At 40.2% G+C, this 21,697-nt stretch overlaps 1 protein-coding gene across 1 annotated transcript; it reads left to right on the forward strand.

Moving 5' to 3' along the window:
• Positions 1–259: 259 nt before the first annotated feature.
• Positions 260–1,875, forward strand: LOC120236199 (E3 ubiquitin-protein ligase RNF167-like). Its single transcript, XM_039238838.1, has one exon. It carries the CDS (start codon positions 625–627, stop codon positions 1,681–1,683), a length of 1,059 nt encoding a protein of 352 aa, XP_039094769.1. The 5' UTR covers positions 260–624; the 3' UTR covers positions 1,684–1,875.
• The last annotated feature ends 19,822 nt before the right edge of the window (positions 1,876–21,697 follow it).

A 21,697-nucleotide genomic window follows, 5' to 3' on the forward strand; every position in this document is an offset into this window, starting at 1 on the left:
TCATCTATCTTAAAACCAACATTAATGGTAACAGACTGCTAGGCATTTTCTGCTTCGGCCTGCCTCAAAAGGAGACGGAAGGAGCCAGGCAAGCGTTAAAAGGTCTCGCGAGAGTCGCACTGAACTTTCAGCGGGTGGGAATGGAAACTTGGTGAGCACTCTCGCGAGACCTGAAGTGATCCCAGCAGCAGCGCCCGAGGAAGGAGCTGCGCACCGGAAGTCCTTCATCTTGAGCTCCAGCTCCCACGCTGCAGGGCGCTTGACTTTTCTTCAACGGAGACCTTTTTCCCAGAACTAGACACCCACTTGGGCAAAGTTCCGCTTCTTGAGCTCTCTTACTCTTAAGAAACTTTCTGTCACCTGTGCCGGCCTTTGCCCCTTTCCTTGTTTTACCCTTAGTAGAAAAGAATACTTTTAGTTTCTTATTAGTTTCGCTGAACTGGTTGAGTATTTCGCTCCCCAAAGTGAGGCTTCTGCCTCACGCCCCCACGTAGCTGGGAACGTGGGACCTGGGGATGTTTGGACTCCAGGGACGCTGAAGGAAGGGCAGCGAGAGAGCACGGAGCCCCGCTTCTGCACCTGCTACCAGAAGAGGTCCCCCTCTTCTCCCCTCCCGCCGCCGCCATGCAGCCCACCGCCTTTGTGCTTCCAATGCTTGCAGCCACTGTCCTGTGGGGAGCGGCCCCCACCCGGGGGCTCATTCGAGCCACTTCAGACCGCAATAACAGCATGGACTTTGCAGACCTTCCAGCTCTCTTTGGGGCTGCCTTGAGCCACGAGGGACTTCACGGGTTCCTTGTGGAGGCTCAGCCACGCAATGCGTGCAGCCCCATTGCCCCCCCACCTCCAGCCACGGGCAACGGATCGGTCTTCATTGCACTTCTTCGAAGATTCGACTGCAACTTCGACCTCAAGGTCCTAAACGTTCAGAAGGCTGGGTACGGGGCGGCTGTGGTACACAACGTGAATTCCAATGAGCTTCTGAATATGGTGTGGAGCAGTGAGGAGATCCAGCAGCAGATCTGGATCCCGTCTGTGTTTATTGGGGAAAGGAGCTCCGAGTACCTGCGTGCTCTGTTCGTCTATGAGAAGGGAGCGCAAGTGCTTCTGGTCCCAGACAGCGACTTCCTTCTGGGCTATTGCCTCATCCTTTTCACTGGGGTTGTGGGATTGCTGATTTTGGCCGTGGGAGCAGGGCTGACAGTTCGTTTTATCCAACACCAGAAACGTCTCCAGCGGAATCGACTGACCAAGGAGCAACTGAAGCGGATTCCCACACATGACTATCAGAAGGGAGACCAGTATGATGTCTGTGCCATCTGCCTGGACGCGTATGAGGACGGAGACCAGCTGAGGGTGCTTCCCTGTGCTCATGCTTATCACAGCCGCTGTGTGGACCCCTGGCTCACCCAGACCCGGAAGACCTGCCCCATCTGCAAGCAGCCCGTTCGTAGCGGCCCTGGGGGAGGGGAGCAGGAGGGAGAAACTCCGGGGCAAGAAGGTGATGAGGAAGGGGAGCCAAGGGACCACCCTGCCACAGAACGGACCCCACTTTTGGGCTCCAGCCTTATGCTTCCCACATCCTTTGGCTCCTTAGCCCCAGCCCCCCTTGTTTTTGGGTCTTCAATAGATCCATCACCTTCTCCATCCTCCTCTTCCTCTTCTGCTGCCGTCCTGGTGTGATACGCCCCTCCCCCCCCAGCTCTGGCGACCTGTTTTCACAGTCCCTGTTTTGTCTTCAGTCTAACATCGTGAGGGATAAAGGACATTTCCACCCCGGGTATCTTTCTCCCTTACTCAACCTTATCCTTTTGAGGGGGTTGGGGGTGAAAAGGGACGGGGTCTTCACTTACTAGGTTAATAAAATTGTTTTTGTGGAATAAAAAACAAAGTTATTCAGATAAGTGTGAAAGCCACAGGTGAAAGCTGCCAAAAGCAATTTGAAAGAGCATGTTTTTATAATTTGTGTCAAGGGTGAAAAATAATTAGAAACGTTATTTTAAATCACTCAGAGTGTCTTAAATTTACATTGGGATATTAACATTTTACATTTGGCCTTAATGCAATTTCTCCTATCTGTAAAAAGTTCAGTGCATTTCTTTTAACCTTTTTTGATAGGAATGAATATAAATTGAGTAATCTACTTTTATCTAAATGTTTAATTGTCATCAGTTAATGCCTAAGAGTGTGCAGAACTGATGAAATGTCTATGTGGTCATGACAAAAAAATAACTAGGTTGTAGGTCACCTGTCCTCTGCTCTGCTTATATGTTAAATGCTCTTGTAAACATAACAGATTTAATTGTTTATAGCATGCAGTCATATAGTATTCAGGTATGGCTAATTGGGGTGGAATTTTACAAGAATGAATTTCAGCTTTGTCTTTTCACGTCTTAGAACTAAAAATTCTTTTTCTTTTCTTTTTGTGTGTGGGGAAGAGTGCAAGTGGGGGAGGGGCAGAGAGAGGGGTACAGAGGATCTGAAGCAGGCTCGAGGCTGACAGGCTGACAGCAGTGAGCCTGATGTGGGGCTCGAACTCATGAGCCGTGAGATCATGACCCGAGCTGAAGTTGGGTGCTCAACCAACTGAGTGCCCCATTAGAACTAAAATCTATTTAAATGAAGGAACCGTGCCCCATGAAATACTTTTCACCTGAGAGTAGTGGTTGTTGAGCCATATTTTCTGTGTCTGGAGCTGCCTATGTGTAGGTGCCTAAGACAGAAGTTAGCTAATAGGGGGTTATTAAATTTGCTTTTCCCTTTTAGAAATTAAGGTCATTTTCACCTTTTAATGATTGTTAACAGTAGGTTAGCAATTTCTTATTTGTATGCCCGATTTAAGCTCACCTCAAACTTCCTGATGCTGCATTGATAATACAAATGATTACTCTGTTATTTGGTTTAGAATGTTCTCTTTCACGCAAGCCTTGAAAGAACTCTTATACTGGAAGACTTCTATACTGAAAACAGAATCAGTAGTCATAATAAAATGTAATATTCAAACTCATATATAGTTTTATTTCTATAAATATGCATTTTAAATCACAATTCTAGAGCTGAGATGGTTCTGTTAAATAGATTGTAAATATTACTCTAATGATTATCTGCTCTTTTCATTAATGTTATGCTGCAGGTTTTTATTTCCATATTTTTCACAGTATCCATCCTTTGGCATGAGATTGTATTAAAATGTGTGCATTGATGAGCATTACGCAGTATTGAGGGCTGCAGACCATGGGATCTGCAAGGAACAGACACTGAGGTGGAGTTTTGTGTTTATAAGTTGGCTGAGGAGTTAAGGAAGCAGAATTGGGCAGAGGTAAAAGGCGAAGGGCACTGCTATTGCACCAGAAGTCTCAACAGGTGCCCCTGAGAGCACAAGACCAGGGGTGGCCCTGTAAAGATGCCCCAGATCAAAGCAAGAGGGCAGGTCCACATGCCTCTGAAGTCACCTGTCATTTCCTACAGGCTGGCATAGGGGGAGAAGAGTGACTTTTGGCCGGGTAGCTTTCTTTGGGCAAGGACAGCTTTTAGAGAGAAACTCTTGCTGAGAACCTTTGACTATGAAGGCTTTAGCCCTGAGGAGGTGGCAAGGGGTGGGGGTAGGGGGCTGGGCAGACCTCGACAGCAGTTTCTATAGTGATTTACTAAAAGTGGGTGGGTCCAAAGAATAACAAGTGTGAGAAACTTCACTGGCTTACATCTTGCAAGGTTCCTTTGTTTTAATATGATGCTCTGAGTTTAGTACCAGAAATGAGCAATATATGGAAAGTGCCGAACTGACGTTTGTATGAGTTTCCTCTAATGGGAAGGAATGCTACAAGGGTGGCCTTTGTTAAACCGAGCGCAGGATGAGATGGAAGTCAGAAGCAAAGACTTCGAAATGTTTGCAATAGTGTTTCCCCGGCCCCCAGGCCTGTTGTGGGTGATTGCTGAGTGGTTCATGTACTCATCCCACGTCTACTGAACATCTACTGAGCTTCGATGACTTTCCAGACACAGCAAGGACCTGTGACACAGAGAAGATCTCATCCCCAATTCTCTGATAGTCAGGAGAACACAAACAAGTGAACAGTCACTACATAGCATGATGCTTGGGACAACTAGTAAGAGAGGGGATATATGATCAAGGAAGAATTAATTACCCACCGGTGCGCTGGAGTGGCTCGGCTCACACTCAAGAGAGCTAGCTGTTAATTTTAGAAGCCTTGCCACATGGTTGCTAAACACAGGCATTATCAAACACTAAATTATATAAACTTACTATTAAATAAACTATATTAAAAGCAAAGTTAATAACATACTCAAAACTCATCGCTTCCTAATTATTTTACTCTTCCTTACACTCTAGAGCTTCTTTATGTCCTGGTTGCTCTGCCTCCAAGTAGAGCTCATATTAGGGGTGTGGTGCTGTGCGTGTCTTCTGATCTCTGTGTCAGTGACATTTCATGGGAGCCTGAAGTTGATTGGGACTGAAGTATTTGTACAACAGAAGTTGGCTAAGATTTCTCCCCCATGTCACTTCATCAGGGTTAGATTTATTGTTTTATATATTGGTTATTTAGACTTGGTTATAAGACTATATATTGATTATTTAGACATATTGGTTATTTAGACAGTGTTAATAATGCAGATTAAGCTTAAATTTGTGTCATGTCTTCAGCCATTACATTACAAATAGCACCAAAAAAATTGAGGAAATAGCCGTCAAGTGTTTGAAAACTTCTATCTGGCAAGTAAGCACTCATGTCATTGATGAATGAGTGAAGTTATGAATACATCTTCACTTTCCCCCCTTTTGTCTTACTTATTAAGTTAAATGGAAATATCAACTAATATTTATGTCAGAACTGTATTAGTTTGTCAATGCCATGAACAACTTCTGAATTGGGAAGTAATCAAGCATTTATTCAGAGTCTAATTTTGTGAAATCATGGTTGAATTGCAATCACAGTTTGGCTGCAGATGCAAGAGTTCAGCAATAATCAGCCTAAGTATCCCGGGAGGGTAAGTTGGCTATGTCATATTTACAATAAAGAGCATTGTGTATTTTATTATTTTCATAAACTGTGTACCACACATCCCTTTGCATCGGTAGAGATGATAGTAGAACTGTGTGATATATGCATCTCTGCATTTCATCCCATAAGAGCGGGTTGCTAATCCTTTGCCAGCGTATCACTAGGTAAAGCAGAGCAAGTGTAGAAGTTCACGGTTATTGTATGAGCATGTGGAAGGGCACGTGATTCATTCAGGAAGGACTGCATGAGAGCAGAAAGAAGAGGAAAAGGAAGATTTCGCTGAGCTCACTAGTTGAATTCAGATGCCTTTCCTTTCTGTCATGCTGTGTTCTGCTTTGTCGCAGATCACAATGAAGATAAAGTTCATGGGCTCTCTTTCATTCGGCCGTCAACACTGCTGATCTCATATGCGTGCACTATTGTTTGGTCTGGGCGAAGGTACCGAAGTACAGCACTTCCTATACCCCTGACTGTTTTTGCTACAACCACATTTTTGTGACCACCTTTTAAGCACTGTTGAAATCACCAGTTTTCCCTGGTTAGGTGCTGCCAGGCAGCCTGGCTCTGTGTGGATTCCCTCTTCAGGGCTCACTATTCATTGAGTTATTTTGGGAAACCTAAGCCTACGCCTCATCATTGGAAAGCCCTGTCTATCCATTAACCAAAATGGGAGGGCTACTTCCTCTATGTTCTGGTTTCCATATTGGAATATTTTCCCCAGTGTACTCAGATCATTTTTCCTAGGTCCCAGTTCTCAAATCTCCCTCCTCCATGTTTATTTTGCTCTTTACCTCATATAGATATGCTTTTCTTAATTTTTGTAGAATTCATCACTGAATATGTGACAAACAAGAAATATCTTTAAATTTAAAAACGCATGTTTTTTTTTTCCAATCAAAACCATTTTAGTGTTCTTTAAAACATTAAAAAAGTGATTAGTAGAACTTGTGTTTTCAAGACAAATGCATGGGGCACCTGGGTGGCTCATTCAGTAGAGCATTAGACTTCAGCTCAAACTATGATCTTGCAGTTCATGGGTTTGAGCCCCATGTCAAGCTCTGTGCCAACAGCTCAGAGCCTGGAGCCTGCTTTGGATTCTATGTCTCCCTCTCTCTCTGCCCCTCCCCCACTTGCACTCTGTCTTCCTCTCTCTCAAAAATGAATAAACATTAAAATGAATTTGAAAAGAAAGACAAATAAAAATCCTTATGACAATGTTTTTGCTTTACAAAGACTTTTTTTCTTTAAAAAAAGTTCATTGTATAACACATGCCTTGCCTGTGGATTCCTTAAGGAAAGAAACAATGCATTTTATCTAGCTAACATGAGGTACTAGCTCAGTCACTGTCATATATCTCAAATGAATACATAAATATTTTTAAATCATTTCTTTAAAACTTGATTATATAAATGAAGTTGTAAACATTTTTTTGGTAATAAGTATGTCCTGTATCAAAGCCATATGCATTGAAATCAGTGGAATGTTTTTAAAGAGGCGTTAATGTTTTTAAAGATGTAACTAGAAGTTCTTCTGTCTCTGCCACTTTCTCAGATAGTCATTCTAACTCCATACATTAAAAAAAAATCTACTTATCCAGTCATCTTGTTCTTTCATTTTTTCCACCCAGCTGATCAAGCAGTCATTCATTGTGTAAATACCTGCCTGTGTACTGGTATTATGACAGTGTGCAATATAGATAGGGCCATGCTCTCATGGAAGGAAAAGAGGATTAAGCCCATCTTGTAAAATGTGATAGAAAAAATACAACTCTAGTACTTCTTACAATAGGGGCTTTTGGACCTTTAGGCAGGGAAGAAAGACCTAGAACATCATGGGGGAGGAAATGAAAATTATGTGGAGCTCTCAAAGGTGTAGAAGGGCTTGGCCCAGAAATGAGGAGAGAGGAGTGTTTAGGCAGACTGGGGCACAATACCAGCAAACCTACAAGGAAGAGAATGTAATATGTAGTAGAAACAAAAAGACTTGCAATATTTCTAGGGCTTGGGTTATGGAGCAGGGAGCAAGGAGTGCTGTGGCCGCCAGTGTGACGAGGGGCTAGAATGTGAAAGGCTCAATTAACTGGTTAGACAGTTTGGAGTTCTCATCATGACTGAGGTGCAGGGGATGGGTTACTAGGTGAAAGAGGGGGCAACACTAGGGTTCGGGGGACCAGTTAGAAGGTGGTACAGTAATCCGGGTGACAGAGGATGGTCACCTGACCTTAGGTGGTGGCTCAATGATTGGGAAAAAAAAAGGTGTCATCCAGGTAATCTCTGTCACAAAGATCTGGAAAATAAGAAAAGATCCAATGAATAAATCTTCACAGTCAGAAGACACAGGTGAAAATCTGTTTCTATGCAGGTCATAGATTTGTAAAAGGTGATAATTTTTGAAAACTTATTTTTGAGACCTATTGTTGAGCTTTTCCTTTTAGCAAAATTGATGAAACTTTGTAGCAATTGAAGAGATAGAAGACAAGGGGAGGGAATTTAAACAGAGGGGACACTCTTCTGGTAACCTGTATGTTTGCTATTTCACTTGGGAACAAAATCAAAACAAGATGCCAGACTGTGCTTAATATACAGGCCCTCTGAGCCTGTGAATATTAACGCTGTTGGATGGGTCACATACGGAGTTAGGGTCTTTTGTGGTCTCCTATGAAGGGGATGGAGACCATGGAAAAGGACCAAAAAGCTGAGAGAGCATTTCAAGTCTGGAGCTCTGTCTACTCGATTGAAAAAGGCATCAAAGCACCTGGAACATTAATTTTGGAAGAAGACAAATGCGGTAAATGATCATTGTTGCATGAAGACGTGGCATTATTGATTTTTAAAGGCCCGTTTGAAGTTTTAAAGATCATAGACTGATTTCTGTAAGATTCCTTTCAGTACCACATAGATATGCTTAAAAGATCTTCATTCATTAAATGTGATCTTTATTCAACATTTGACCATGATTACTGATTTGTGCGTGTGTGGCTGATTTGCTCTCTTTATCATGGTAGGTTATTGTTTTTGTGAATTTCAGATTGCTTATTTTTTAAAGATAATTTTATTTACTTAAAAATGAAGAGGAACCTTGATTCTCTGATATTTCTTACCGTGGCCTTAATAGCCAGAGATATGGTTTACTTTGCCTGGAAGAGGAAATGTGACCCAAGGATTATACCCTTGAGAGGTGATACTTCAATTCAAATTGGAATTCATGGAGTAATTGCAGCCTGTGGTAATGCATCTTCCACATCTTAAAATAGCTATTAGATGGATAGAACTTTCCCCTGGAGGAACAGCAGTGTTCACTAGGGGATGTCCTTTTTCTTCCAAACCACCATAGCAGCCTTTGAACAATGCACAGAGAAACACAATATTGGATATTTTCTGGAGTGATGTGAAAATTAACTGAGAACAGATATATTCTCATCTCTCTTGGATCATGTTACAAATTTAAAATAGATAGAATAAAATAATATCAGCAAAGACTCTTATTCGAATTCATTTTGGGGGACATAAAATTTGAACTTCTTGGAGCTCATCCTCAATGTGCAAGCGAGTACCAGGACAAACTGTTCTTTTAGTGGGCCATTAAACCCATTTTATTGGTGCTCTTTACAGAAAAAGATGTAAACAATAAAAACATGCCATCATTTTTTTTTTCTACCCTTGTAGGCAAATTCTGACAGACAACTAACAGTGAGGTATTTCTTTCCTTTTTTTTTCCCTATGTTTATTTGTTTTTCAGAGAGAGAGAGTGAGCAAGGGAGGGGCAGAGAAAGAGAGGGAGACACGGAATCTGAAGCAGGCTCCAGGCTCTGAACTGTCAGCCCAGAGTCAGATGCAGGGCTCAAAGACGAACCCAGAGATCATGACCTGAGCTGAAGTCAGACGCTTAACCGACTGAACCACCCGGGCTCCCTATGTATTTCTTTATTTTTAATTGCACAATGAGCTACTGGTTTTCTTACACATTCAGTGAACCTGACTAGTTTTTTCTTGGTTAGAATTTGGACAGGAAGTCACAAGATCTAAATAGCAATAATAAATGAAAAGCCCTCTGAAGAGTCCTCCACGCATACAGATGGTTGTGAACACAGAACAGGGTGCAGAAGAAGTGGAGCGTGGCAGGTGGGAGACCAAGCCACATCTACTAGATAGGAGGCTGCAGAAAGTCCACAGGGGTTCTTCTCTCCTGTCCAAAACTGATGAGTAGCAAATACCCCCAGGGAATCCTGTAGGAAGGGGGACAGCTAGGCTGAGATGAGACACTGTCCAAATGCTTATAAAAATACCACGCCCAGAAGAAAAGGCAAAAGGCAAATCAGGAAAGCGAGTGAAAAGGCTGGGAGTCCAGAGAGAATGGATTTATGTCGACCTGAAAGAACAAGGAATGTTCTTGAGTGACAGACAGGTAGCAAGGGTGGGTGATCCAGGAGACCAGGACAATGTGAGGAGGGACAGGCATGCTGAAGGCTGGTCCAATCCAATCAGTTCAGGAGATAGACATGCAAATACACAGAGGCAGGGCACTCAGAAATCCTTCCATACAGTGGTAGCTGCTTAAAGGACACTGATTGGGTTTAATCAAGAATAGGCAGGGGCTGGGCATGGAGACTAAAATATCAGGGGTTTCAGGTGCCCAGAGCCTGTGAGGGTGGAACTGACAGTGAGGCAAGCCAGCCAACGTCAACAGGCAGCATAGCTCTAGCAGGCTCACCTAAACACTGGACAAAGAACGCTGGCCGTGGGGTGGGTACACTGCATGGGTTATAAAGAGACGTCATGGTTGATTCCTTTTCCTCAAGAATCGGAAGATTGGGTAGGGATGCTGCCAGCAGCCACTCCCCTTCCATCTGCAGAGTACACACACACACACACACACACACACACACACACACACACACACATTACAGATTTTTACATTTATTTTGCTTTGTGACAGTTGGGCTTAGGCCCCAGCCAGCCTGGCCTGGAAATTTGCATGTAGTTCTGAGAGAAGCCATTGCTGAGTGGGTGGGAAACAGACTAAGACATTTTCTTGACATTCATCCTAATTGATCTTCCAGGCATGTAGCCATTAGATGCTGTGTATCTCAGGTGTTCTGGAGTTCTCTCCTCAGCTGCACCAAACACTAAACCCAAGATGAATTTGCAGGAAAGGTCTTTAGCATGTGCAACTATTTTCTCTTCTGTTGATAAAGAATGTCTCTTACTTTTCTATGATTGACCTGGTGGTCTATTTTTAGTACTCAAGTACTTGAATGTGCCCTCTAGAAGTTTCAAGAGCTAATATTGGGATGCATAGGGCAGAGTCTACATTAAGGGTCAAGAAATCACATGCTTCTGCCAAATCAGACCATTGTCCATTTTTATAATAAAGTTTTATTGGAACACAGTCCCACTTATTCATTTACATCTTGTCTATACCTATTTTCCTGCCACAACAGCAAAGGTGAATAGTTATATTTGTCCCACAAAACCCAAATTATTTGTTATGTGTTTCTTTAAGAAAAAGTTTGCCGACCCCTAAACTACAGGCAATTTGCCCAGTGGCTAACAGATGCTGGGTTTAGATCTCATCTTTTTTTATTTCCTAGCTTTGTGGCATTGGGCAATTTAACTTTACTCTTCAGTTTCTTAATCTGTAATGTGTGGATAATAATAATTCCTACTACATAAGCTTGATATGCCCATTAGATTAATTAAATCATGAAAACAGCTTATAGTGATACCAATAATGGTGTAAGTTCTCAACAAATATAAGCTATTGTTATCATTTAATATCACAGTGCATTATTTCATTTACAAAAAATGTATTGGATGTCAACAAAGGTCTAGGCAGTGAGATAGGCATTGGGGATAAATTAAGGTCCATTCTTTCCCATGAAGAATTTATGATACAGTGGGAAAGCTAGACATACAAATCACTGATTACAATATAATGTGATAAATAGACATTTGTTCAGGGTCAGTGCAGGTATGAAAGAAGGTCAGTTTGGGTGATGAATTTGGCCTACATCTTGAAGTACGAGTGGACTTTTGTGAGGAAGATCATGTGTTGAAGGGCATATGGGCAAAAGGAAGAGACTATGCAATGTTAGGGCAGTGAGAAGATGTGAAATTAGATGGGGAAACATAAGAAGTTTTTAGGTCACTGTGGAAAAATGGCAGAAAAGCAAATAGAAACATAGGAAATGGGAAGAAAAAGGTTTTAATATGGGGCAGAGAAAAATTGTATGTTCGAGCTGACTTGGTGTGATGGGTAGATTTGAGAACAGAGAGATTAAAGCCAGTTAGGAGAAGCTGATCCCTTGGGGTGTCTGTTGACAGTAAAAAATTAAAGGAATACGATGTATTTTTTGAAGGAGTTGGTTTAAAAAGAATGATGCGTATAGTTTGAGAAGGAGTCCTGGGTTCATGGATGTGAAGGCCATAACTTTGAAGTAGTGCCTTTACAAAAGCTCTAGGTCTCTGTGAGTAGTACCTTAGAAACTTTCTGATAGTCAGGAAGCCTGTGTTATTGTTCAGGTTGGGTTTCCTCCCCCTAACATGCTTTAGGCATGTTAACTAATCTCTTCATGTTTGAGCAAGTTGTCCATAGCTATATCCTGGGATGAAACATACATGTATTTAATTCCAGAATGGGCACATTTTCAGCTGAAAAGGCAACTCACCATGGGCCCTTTAAGATAAATCTGGAATCACTGATCCCTTTTCTACTTCAGTGTTCCAATCTTGTTCTTTTATATTCTCCATCTTCTCCCCATCTTCTTCTCCTCCTTCTTCCTTCCTCTCCTCCTCCTTTTCCTCCTCCTCCTCCTTCTTCTTCATCTTCTTTACTTTCTCTTGCTCTGCCTCCTTTCCTCCCTCCCTCCCTCTCTCCCTCCTCCTCTCTCTCTTTCCCTCGCTCTTTCTCTCTCTACCCTGGGAAAAAAAAAATGAAACCAGCAGAAATGATTATGACAAGCAGTCTAAACTTTTTTCTGAAGGGAAAAATGCAAGTCAGGAAAATGCAAGTCAGGAAAAATGTGTTCCCTTGCTAGTGGGTTAAATTTCGCTTTTAGTGGAATACACAAAGGAATTGTCACAGAGACCGAATGAGTGCACACGTTTTGCATAAAATGGAGGACATCATGCTTTTAGATATCTGTCAAGGTTACCTGTCTGGGGACATTAAGGATGAGTGATGGGAGAGGCTCAGGCTGGCTCTATGGGGTACTTCTTCCTGTGGGTGTTAACTGTCTTTGGGGGAATTCTAGTCTCAAAAAGGAACACAAACCCAAGATAGGACCATGTGTACAGAGAGCGGGTGGAAGAGATAAAAGAAAGGAGCATGAAGAGAAAGTGAGCCAATTCCCAAGTGAAATCTTATTCTGCTGAGGGCAGAGATGGTATCAGTTTCTTTAGTCATGAAGCAATCTTAGTTAATTATTACACCCAGGGAAGAAAAAATATGTTGTTTAGGGGCGCCTGGGTGACTCAGTTGGTTAAGCGTCAGACTTCAGCTCAGGTCATAACTCACAGTTTGTGAGTTCAAGCCCTGCATTGGGCTCTGTGCTGACAGCTCAAAGCCTGGAGCCTGCTTCAGATTCTGTGTCTCCTTTTCTCTCTGCCCCTCCTCCATTTGTGCTCTGTGTCTCTGTCTCTCAAAAATAAATACATGTTAAAAATTTTTAAAAAAAGAAAAGAAAAAATATATTGTTTAGTATTAATTTTGACCTATTTAAGTTTTGTTTGTTTGGTATTTGTCTACACAGGTCAGCACAAGACAATACATCGAGTGGATCATAGAGGCCCATGAAATATATCCATTACCCTGTTTAACCTGCTGGGTTCTTCTTGGTGGGTTTTGGGAGGTTAGGTGCTGTATGCCAGATTCTCCCCAGGATAGCTAATATCCATGCTGTGATGTTACAGAATACAGCCATTTGATATTGAAGTTGAAATATTAAAAACGTATATTGTCTTCCTAACATTCTTGAGAAAGCAATTCCTTTTCTCTTTATTAGCTTTTTTTTCTTTAAGAGAATGAAAGTATGTCCAGTTTTTAAAGACAGTGGGAATGAAGAAGGCATGCTAAATCTACTGGTGAATATAAAAAACTGGAGCACAAACTTAGAAAGAGGGTATCACATTTTTAGTAACAAACAACAACTACATTTCTTCCTTGACTTACAATGAGGTTGTCTTCATAAGTCCATTATAAGTTGAAAATATGGTAAGTCAAAAATGCTTTAAATACACCCAACCTCCCAAACCTCACACCTTAAACATGCACAGAACACTTCCCCAGAAGCCTACAGGTGGGCAAAATCGTCTAACACAAAGGCTATTTTATAATGGAATGTTGACTATGTCATGTAATTTATTGACTACTGTGTTGAAAGTAAAAATCAGAATGGTTGTATGTGTACACATGGTTGTCAGTGTATCTGCTCTTGACCCTCATGGTCACGAGGCTGACTGGGAGCTGTCCCACTGCCCAGCATCTAGAGAGAGCATTGGGTCACATATCGGCTGGTCTGAGAAAAGATCCAAATGCAAACTTCTAAGTATGGTTTCTACTGAATGTGTATTACTTTCTCACCATCCGTAAGTCAGAAATTCATGAGCTGAACCATCATAAGTCAGGGACCATCTGTTTTTTTACGTGACATCTTCCCTATGGATCTTAAACTGTGACCTCCATTGCAACATACTAAACGTGTGGAAGTTCTAGATTTTTCTAAACATCAACACTAGGAAGTGACTTTGATCATCAGATACACATTAAAAGAGATGTAGGGAGAAAGAAAAGAGAATGTGCACGGAAACATAAGGTATATCTCTTGGAAGATTTTCTAGGGAAATCTTGCTGTGGGGACCCATCCATCTGTTTCTAGCTTTCTTGTGAGAGTCCCTATATCTTTCTCTCCTTCTCCATGTCCATCCCATCAACAAACACAGGAGGATCTATATTTGAAACAGATCTCAAATTTTGTAATATTTCACTATCTTCTTAACTCAGTCACATTTTCACATGAGCAGTTGCAATAGCTTCTTATCTTGTCCTTATTTCCATGGTTGGCCTGCTACATCTATTCTCCATGTAACAACCAGTCCTGAACTGAAGATCAGATTGTATCAGTTTCTTGGTTAAAGGTCCCCAATGCCTCCCAATCACTCCTAACATAAAATTCCAAATCCTTACTATGGTTCATAAGACCTGTGTTGGGTAACTTCTAAAATGTCCTTCAATCATGGCTGCTTCCTGCTATTTATGCTCTTATGTAATTTCTTCCCTTTGTGTGTTGGCTAGACCTGGTCATTTGTTTAGACAAATAGAACAAGGTAAAAGTAATGGGGCCTGACTTCTATAGTTAGATTACAAAAGAACTACTGAGAAAGTGAAGCCTACAAGAAACTGAATCTTGGCATCAACTGTGTAGTTAAGCTTGGCATGGGTCCTTCAGAGGACCCCTCCGGCCAACATCTAAATTGCAGCCTGTGAGAGATTCTGAAGCAGAGGATTCAGCCCAGTTGCACGCAGATTTCTGACCTACAGTAACCATGAGATTATAATAAATGCTGTTTCAGTCTTCTAAGTCTTGGGTTAAATGTTACACAGCCAAAGATAGTGAATATATGGCCCTACAGGATCTGGTCCTTGACTCCTCTTCAGACCTCACCTCCCTTCACTTTTCCCTTGCTCACTTTTCTGCAGAGACTTTGCCCTTTTTCGTTCTTCTTGGACACATCAAAATTATTCCAATCCATGGGCTTTATGCTTGCTGTTTCCTGTGTTGGGACTACTGTTACCCTAGACCTTCACAGGGCTGTCCTTCCACACGTTCACCTCTTGTTTCAATTGTCACTTTTGCAGAGAAGCTTTCTCTGGCTTGATTCCCTGGAGGAGCAATAGCTACTGTTTCCACTCCCCTCCTTTTTGCCTTCATCCCCTCCTTCTGCCTCTTTGTCCTGCATTACCTTCCTCCCCAGCCTTATGCATTTTGTTTGTTTGTTTGTTTTCTTTTTATTGTCTGTCATCTGCATTAGATTTTAAGCTCCATGAGGATCAGGTTTTGGTTTGTCCAAAGTGTTTAGAATATATAGGCACTAACTAAATATTTATTAAGTCAATGGATACGTTTTACTACAACAAGCAGGCAATTTCTCATGTATAAAATAATGGCATTGGAACAAATGCAATTAAATTCGCATCTATATCTAAAGTTTTTATGCTATGACTAATATGGCAAAGAGATTAAAGATAACACATCAAAATTATATCAGGATGAGATGTGGGGCAAGGAGATATTTGGAGTGAAAAACATGTGGCATGTGAGAGACTGGATAGAAAGGATGTGAGATTCTTGTCATTGCACAAACGCCATCTGGTCCAGTCATGTCCTGTAGAAGTTTCTATGATGTGGAAACGTTCTATTCTATGCCGTTCAATGCAAGACCTATGAACTAACTACCTATGGGTACTGAGCTTTTGCAACATGGTGAGTATGACTGGGGAACTGAATTTTCATTTTTATTTTATTAACTTGAATTTAAAATCAAATGGACATTTAAATTCTGAAGTATGTGATTCTTCTTTGGTGTTATGATTTTACAATCAAATCTGCTTTCACATGAAAGATAAGGGCATATTGGGGTTTCACAGTTATATGGGGAGGTTGATTTCAGAGATGGCTAGTGGATACAGGAGGGTGTATTTTTGATGAACTTGCCTTAGATTAATGTCTGAAAAAACAAATTAGAAAAAATATTGCATAGAACCAAAATCACATCACGGAAGTAGGGGTGCCTTGCCATGCTAGAGATGATTTTCTATGTTTGAATTATTTTCTACCTTCTTATTGTCTGTTTTTTTCTGTTTTCTCAGTCTCATCTCTATGGTTTTGAGCCCTGGTGAAAGCAAACAAAAAGTAAGCACTCAGTAATTCTGCTACATTGAATACAAAGGTTGATTACCTCCAACTCTAGAGGATACCTTTGTGGATGATTCTGAACTTGAGATAATCCAAATGGTTCCCATCTTCTTTGGATGTTTGATGTTCTCTTGTCATCTGAAATTTTAATTTCTGAACAACTTTCTTCTTAATTATAATCTCTTTAGCCTCCACAGAGAGAATCCAAACTGTATTTCCACAGGTGAAAAATGCAATGAAATGTCAACTGCCTCAGCTACTCTATACTCAAGGGGACTCTTCCTTAGCCTAGGTACTCAGCTGTAATGCCTGAGTTTCTTAAAGAAACCACAACCTTAGTTTTTCTTTGTTTGATAACAATATTAAAGGACATATTTATTATTCTGGCTAATAATGACTTAAAGAAGTCTTACAAATGTTTCAGGTTTTTCTTAACACACTAGAGCTTTGACATCTGTGAAAGATGATATGTTACACAAGATTTGAGATAAAAAGGACTGTGTTTAAATTCATGCTGTGCTCTATTTGCATATGTGACCTTGAGAAAGTTGCTAAACATCACTGTTTAGCTTCTGTTCTCTCACAGACAGGCAAAACAGGGATGTATGCATGTCTCAGGGTTCCTGTGAAAACTAGCTAAATTCCTATATATAAAAGCATCTCATACTCAGGGTGGGGGTAGGGGGAAGTGTTGATGTGAGACTAAATTAAAAATGACAAAAATTTTGGAAGGTCATTCCAGTTTTGGAAATAGTCTCTGGACTTGTTCTCTCTAGGGATGTTTATCAGTCCCTCGGCTATCATGAATTTCCCCTCTTAACATAGCTGTCAGCCTTTGGAAAGTATCTTTCTGACTACTCCACATCTGTAGGATATTGTCTTTAAGCATAGCTCTTCGTAGTATATGAGAGTATCAGACTTATGTATTATTTCTGTGTATATTAGCTGCCACTCTCCTCACACCCCTAAGGTTATAAATTTCTGAAGGATAGATATGCTCACTATTTTGTTTACCTCTGTATCCCGTGCCAGGAACATTGTCTGTACACAGTAAGTGCTCAATAAATAATTGTTGACTGACAAACCTCCAGGAACACTCCTAAATTTGTCAAAAGCCAGGTGCTTTTTCCATAACAGGTAATATTTACTGAATTTATGAACTTTCCCACTTATTATTCACTTTAACAGCTTGGCTGCTATGGAAGCTATATTTCCTTCTAGACTCATTATAGGTGGCTATGGGAAATACAAATAATTTGTCACCCTGAATTCAGGCAAAGCATTCCACAGGTCGCCACAAAGCTCTGTTAAATTCTGCACTGACTGTCATTACAGTGTATAGTTTGTTAAGGTAGATCTAGATATGTGGATATAACGAAAGGAGAAACTTAGGTTTTATTTCATTTGTCTGTATACCACACTTTCATCACACAACCTACAGAGCTGCTATTTCTCTCCACATAAAGTTTATAAAAGATTTTGTATTGTATTTAATTATTACTCAAATATTTTTGTTAGGCTGTTCTTGCTGGCATCAACTGAAATAGTAGTTCATTAGCAAACACTTCAGAAAGTTTCCCTTGGCATTTACTAGTGGCCCAGCAAAGAGACTTTTTGCTGTGATGGGCACCCAGCTTCTCAAGGCTCTGGGGAACAGAAGGAATATCTGGTGCCCTTAATGTGACAGTATGGTAGAAAACGTCTGTAATTTGCTGCTTAAAATGCCGAGCCAACCGAGAGGAAGATGTTGAAAGTAACACAAAGATTCACAGAATTACTAGGATTCATCTCTCCATTTGGAGCCAGACTACTGATATCACTGGCACTAATTGATAAATTCAAAAAGTTTTCTTGTGTCAGAAATGTTTATTATCCTTAGTGGCATTTAAAGCTGGACAAACTCCTTGAAATCATTTGACATGTGACTTTTAGAGCAATTCCCAAAGATCTCTTTGTACTCTCAGGATGGACTCTAAGGGAGAAGCCATAAACTTTCTCATATATTATTTAGCTGACTGTGTTAATTATATTGCTTGCACAAGTTCATATTTTGGGGCCCTCTGATGGTTAATTTGTGAACCACCATGTTGAATAAGAACCGGACACCATATTTCCCTTCAATCATGTGTCTCCATGGGGCAGTCACTTCTTTGCAACAGGCGCATCTATTTTTGAATCACTTGCTTTACAGAAGAAATAAAATAGAGGGATTGTATTTTAAAAATATTTTTTTATAACACACTATAACAATTTTGGATGAAAATTGTCTTGGTGAATGATGTCATTAGCTAATTAAAAATCATAGCTATATGATGAAGATCGCCCTGAATTTAAGGTTAGACTGGCTGGTTACGAACTGAAAACTTACCAGTTATATAATGTTAGATAAGCCATAATTTCTCCAAGGCTTGGTTTCTTCCTTTGTCAATAAGATTGGGGAAGGGCGGAGGGAAGGGAATGACTTTTCATGTACAGGATCCCATAATGAACTGATACTATGAGTAAAATGTGTGCATGGTTTAGACCAAGACTTGGAGCCAGGCTTCCTCATCTTCTCAGAAGTTTATCAGGCTAATGGAGCCCTCCTTCTGCACAGGCTGTCATGAGTTGTTATGGGCACTTTATTTTCTAAACTTATTTGTAGGTGGTCTATATGATGAAACCTCTCGGTAGGAAAAAGCTATTAAAATATACTCTTAAGGGAGAAAAGCAAATGAAGGACCATTGGCTTTGTAAACGTTTGAAGCCCCTCCTGCCTTTCCTACTTGGGTCGAAATGCTTATTCTTAGAGATATCACATGGCAGAGGCTGTGGTTGTTTTGTTTTCTGTTTTTTGTGTTTTTTTTTCAGATTTTTAAATATATTTTTTGTATTTTTTAATTTCATTTTATTTTTTTTAATTTTCAATATAATTTGCAGCCAAACTGGCTAAGATATAGTATGTACAGTGTACTTTTGGTTTTGGGGGGTCTATTGCCAAGGCTGGGATTTTAATTACAGGAAAAATAATTGATTTGCACAAGTTACTTGAAAAAGAAGAGAGGGAACTCGAGACAGACTCTATTTAAAATTTTTTAAATGTTTATTTAGTTTTGAAAGAGAGAGAGACAGAGTGTGAGCAGGAGGGAGAAGGACAGAGAGAGAGGGAGAGGGAGACACAGAATCTGAAGCAGGCTCCAGGCTCCGAGCTGTCAGCGTGGAGCCCGTCGCGGGGCTCAAACTCATGGACTGCAAGATCATGACCTGAGCTGAAGTTGGAGCTTAACTGACTGAGCCACACAGGCGCTCAGAAAGACTTTATTAACTTGGCCTCATTCATGAGCATGAGGATAAGATTTGACTGATATTTAATTGACAGAAGTCACTATGTTTTCTGGGAAACTGGGAGGGATTTACTGCAGAAGGGCACCAGGATGAGACTTAATTTTTAATCTAATGAAAAAAATGTGTGCCTTTGCCATGAAAATTCATTTTGAAAATCCAGGCTACAACCAATCAGCAGAAAGCATTCTATTGCATAGGGATTGGGCATATAACCAAACTTGGCTAAATGAAATATAACAGAACTTACTGTTAATTTTTGAGGAAAAAAAATGTTCTCAATAAAAAACAAAACAAAACACACACACACACACACACACACACACACACACACACACACACACATCAAGAGAGTGGATGGAGACCCAGAGTGTTGAATCCATCTTTCTATGAGCTTGAGGATAATGGAGAACCAAAACACCCTGTTGGAAAAATGCAGTTGGACTTGAGATTGTACTGGATCTGATCACTGCTCTGCCTCTGTATTTGTCGTTAATTTTTAGAAGTTTGACTATAATGTGTCTTGGTGTGGATTTCTTTGGGTGTACCTTATGGTTCATTCTGCTTTTTGAATCTATGCATTTATCTTTTACCAGATTGGAACATGTAAGCTATTATTTCTTTGGATACGCTTTCCCCTTCTTCAAGTACTCAGCTGTCATGGAGGCTAGATCTTCTGTTTTATAGACCCACAGGTCCCTGAGATTTGGTAATTTTTTCAATCTATTTGTTCTCTCTTTTTATGTAGATTTGACAAATTACATAGATTTATGTTCAAGTTATTGATTCTTTCCTCTGTCCCCTTCATTCTGCTGTTGAGTCCACCCACTGAGATTTTTATTTCAGTTATTGTATTTTTCTGTTGTGAAATTCCTATTTGAATGAAGGGGATTAAAAGTACACTTATCTTGATGGGCACTGAGTAATGTATAAAATTGTTGAATCACTATACTGTACACCTAAAACTAATATAACACTGTATGTTAACTATATAGCAATTAAAAGAAATTTAAAAATCCTAGTTAGTTCTTTTCTGTAGATTTTATTTCTTTGCTAATACTTTAGTTTTCATTTGTTTCAGATAAGTTTATAATTGCTTATTGAAGTCTGACTTGAGGTCTTCCTCAGATAATCCCAATTATCTCTGTCATGTTGGTTGGGGGTCTGTGTTACAGCTGGCTTCCCCAGTAGGACTTCATTGAGGGCTCCCTGGCTGGGAAGGTTAAGAGTAACTCATTACTACTGCCTGCATGGTCACTTCTGACCCCACAGAGCAGGAGGGTAGATTCATTACTGTTGGGTGAAAGTCTTCCGCTGACACCACACTCTCACAGATGTGGTGGTGGCTTCTTATTGCCAGCTGTGAGTGGAAGGCTGGTCTGCCCATGGTACTCCACTAAACCGGTCATGGGCAAGATTCTTGTTACAGTTTAGAAAAGGTGGAAGTCTATATTTTTCACTCTAGTCCCCACTAAAGCAGGTGGTGTGGGGACAAAGACTTTTTTTGTGTGGTATTTGGATACAGTGGAGTGCTTCTTGTCTAAAAGTTTCTGTCTCACTAGGTCCTTCTTTCCTGGTCTTTTGGCTAGAGATCTGGCTGTCTATTTATTTATTTATTTATTTATTTATTTATTTATTTATTTATTTATCATCTGGACCCATTAGTATTTCCAGATTGTCAGCTTGTCAGCTTGTGAGCTCTGGCTTCTTCAGCTCCAAGTCTGTGATATATTAGAGAAAAATAAATCCAAGGAACTCACCATGGAGTGATTTCTCATGTTCTCGGGTTCATAGCCTTCAGTAGTCTACTCTCTACATTTCAAATTTTTCTAATGTTTATTTTATAGGTAATGTCCAAGGTTTTTAACTGTACCTAGCAGAAGCATTCAGAAAGTATGCTTATTCATTCTTCCTCCAAGTAAGTCCTTTCATGATTTTATTTTTACCTTTTTTTTTTTTTACAATTTGGAGATATTTCTGAATTCTCTACTCTATACCTTGATCTGTTTGTTTGGTCTCCAGTACTGAAGTGTTTTGATTGCTATTTTACTACCTGGTAGTTTTGATTTATCTTTATTACCATTTTTTCAAAATCAGAAACTGTATGGGTATTCCTACATATTGTTTTCTAATACAAGCTTTAGAATTAGGTTTTTAATTTTTTTGAAACCTTCTTTTTATATCATTGTATTGGAAATATTAAGTGGATCAATAAATTTTGGGATAATTGAGTCATTAAAATATTTAGTCTTCCTCTATGAGAACACAATACTTACTTTTATTTATTGATGTCTTCTATTATGTATCTTAGCAGAGTTTTTACATTTTCTTCACAGAACTATTGCATAAGCCTTATTAGGTTTATCGTTTATGAAGTAACTTATGCTTTCTTTATCTTGCTAGTGTAAATGAGATATTTTTCTCCTATTATTTTCTAGTCTA

The sequence above is a fragment of the Hyaena hyaena genome, unplaced genomic scaffold, assembly GCF_003009895.1.
Source record: "Hyaena hyaena isolate Hyena2069 unplaced genomic scaffold, ASM300989v1 scaffold_148, whole genome shotgun sequence".
NCBI lineage: Eukaryota > Metazoa > Chordata > Mammalia > Carnivora > Hyaenidae > Hyaena > Hyaena hyaena.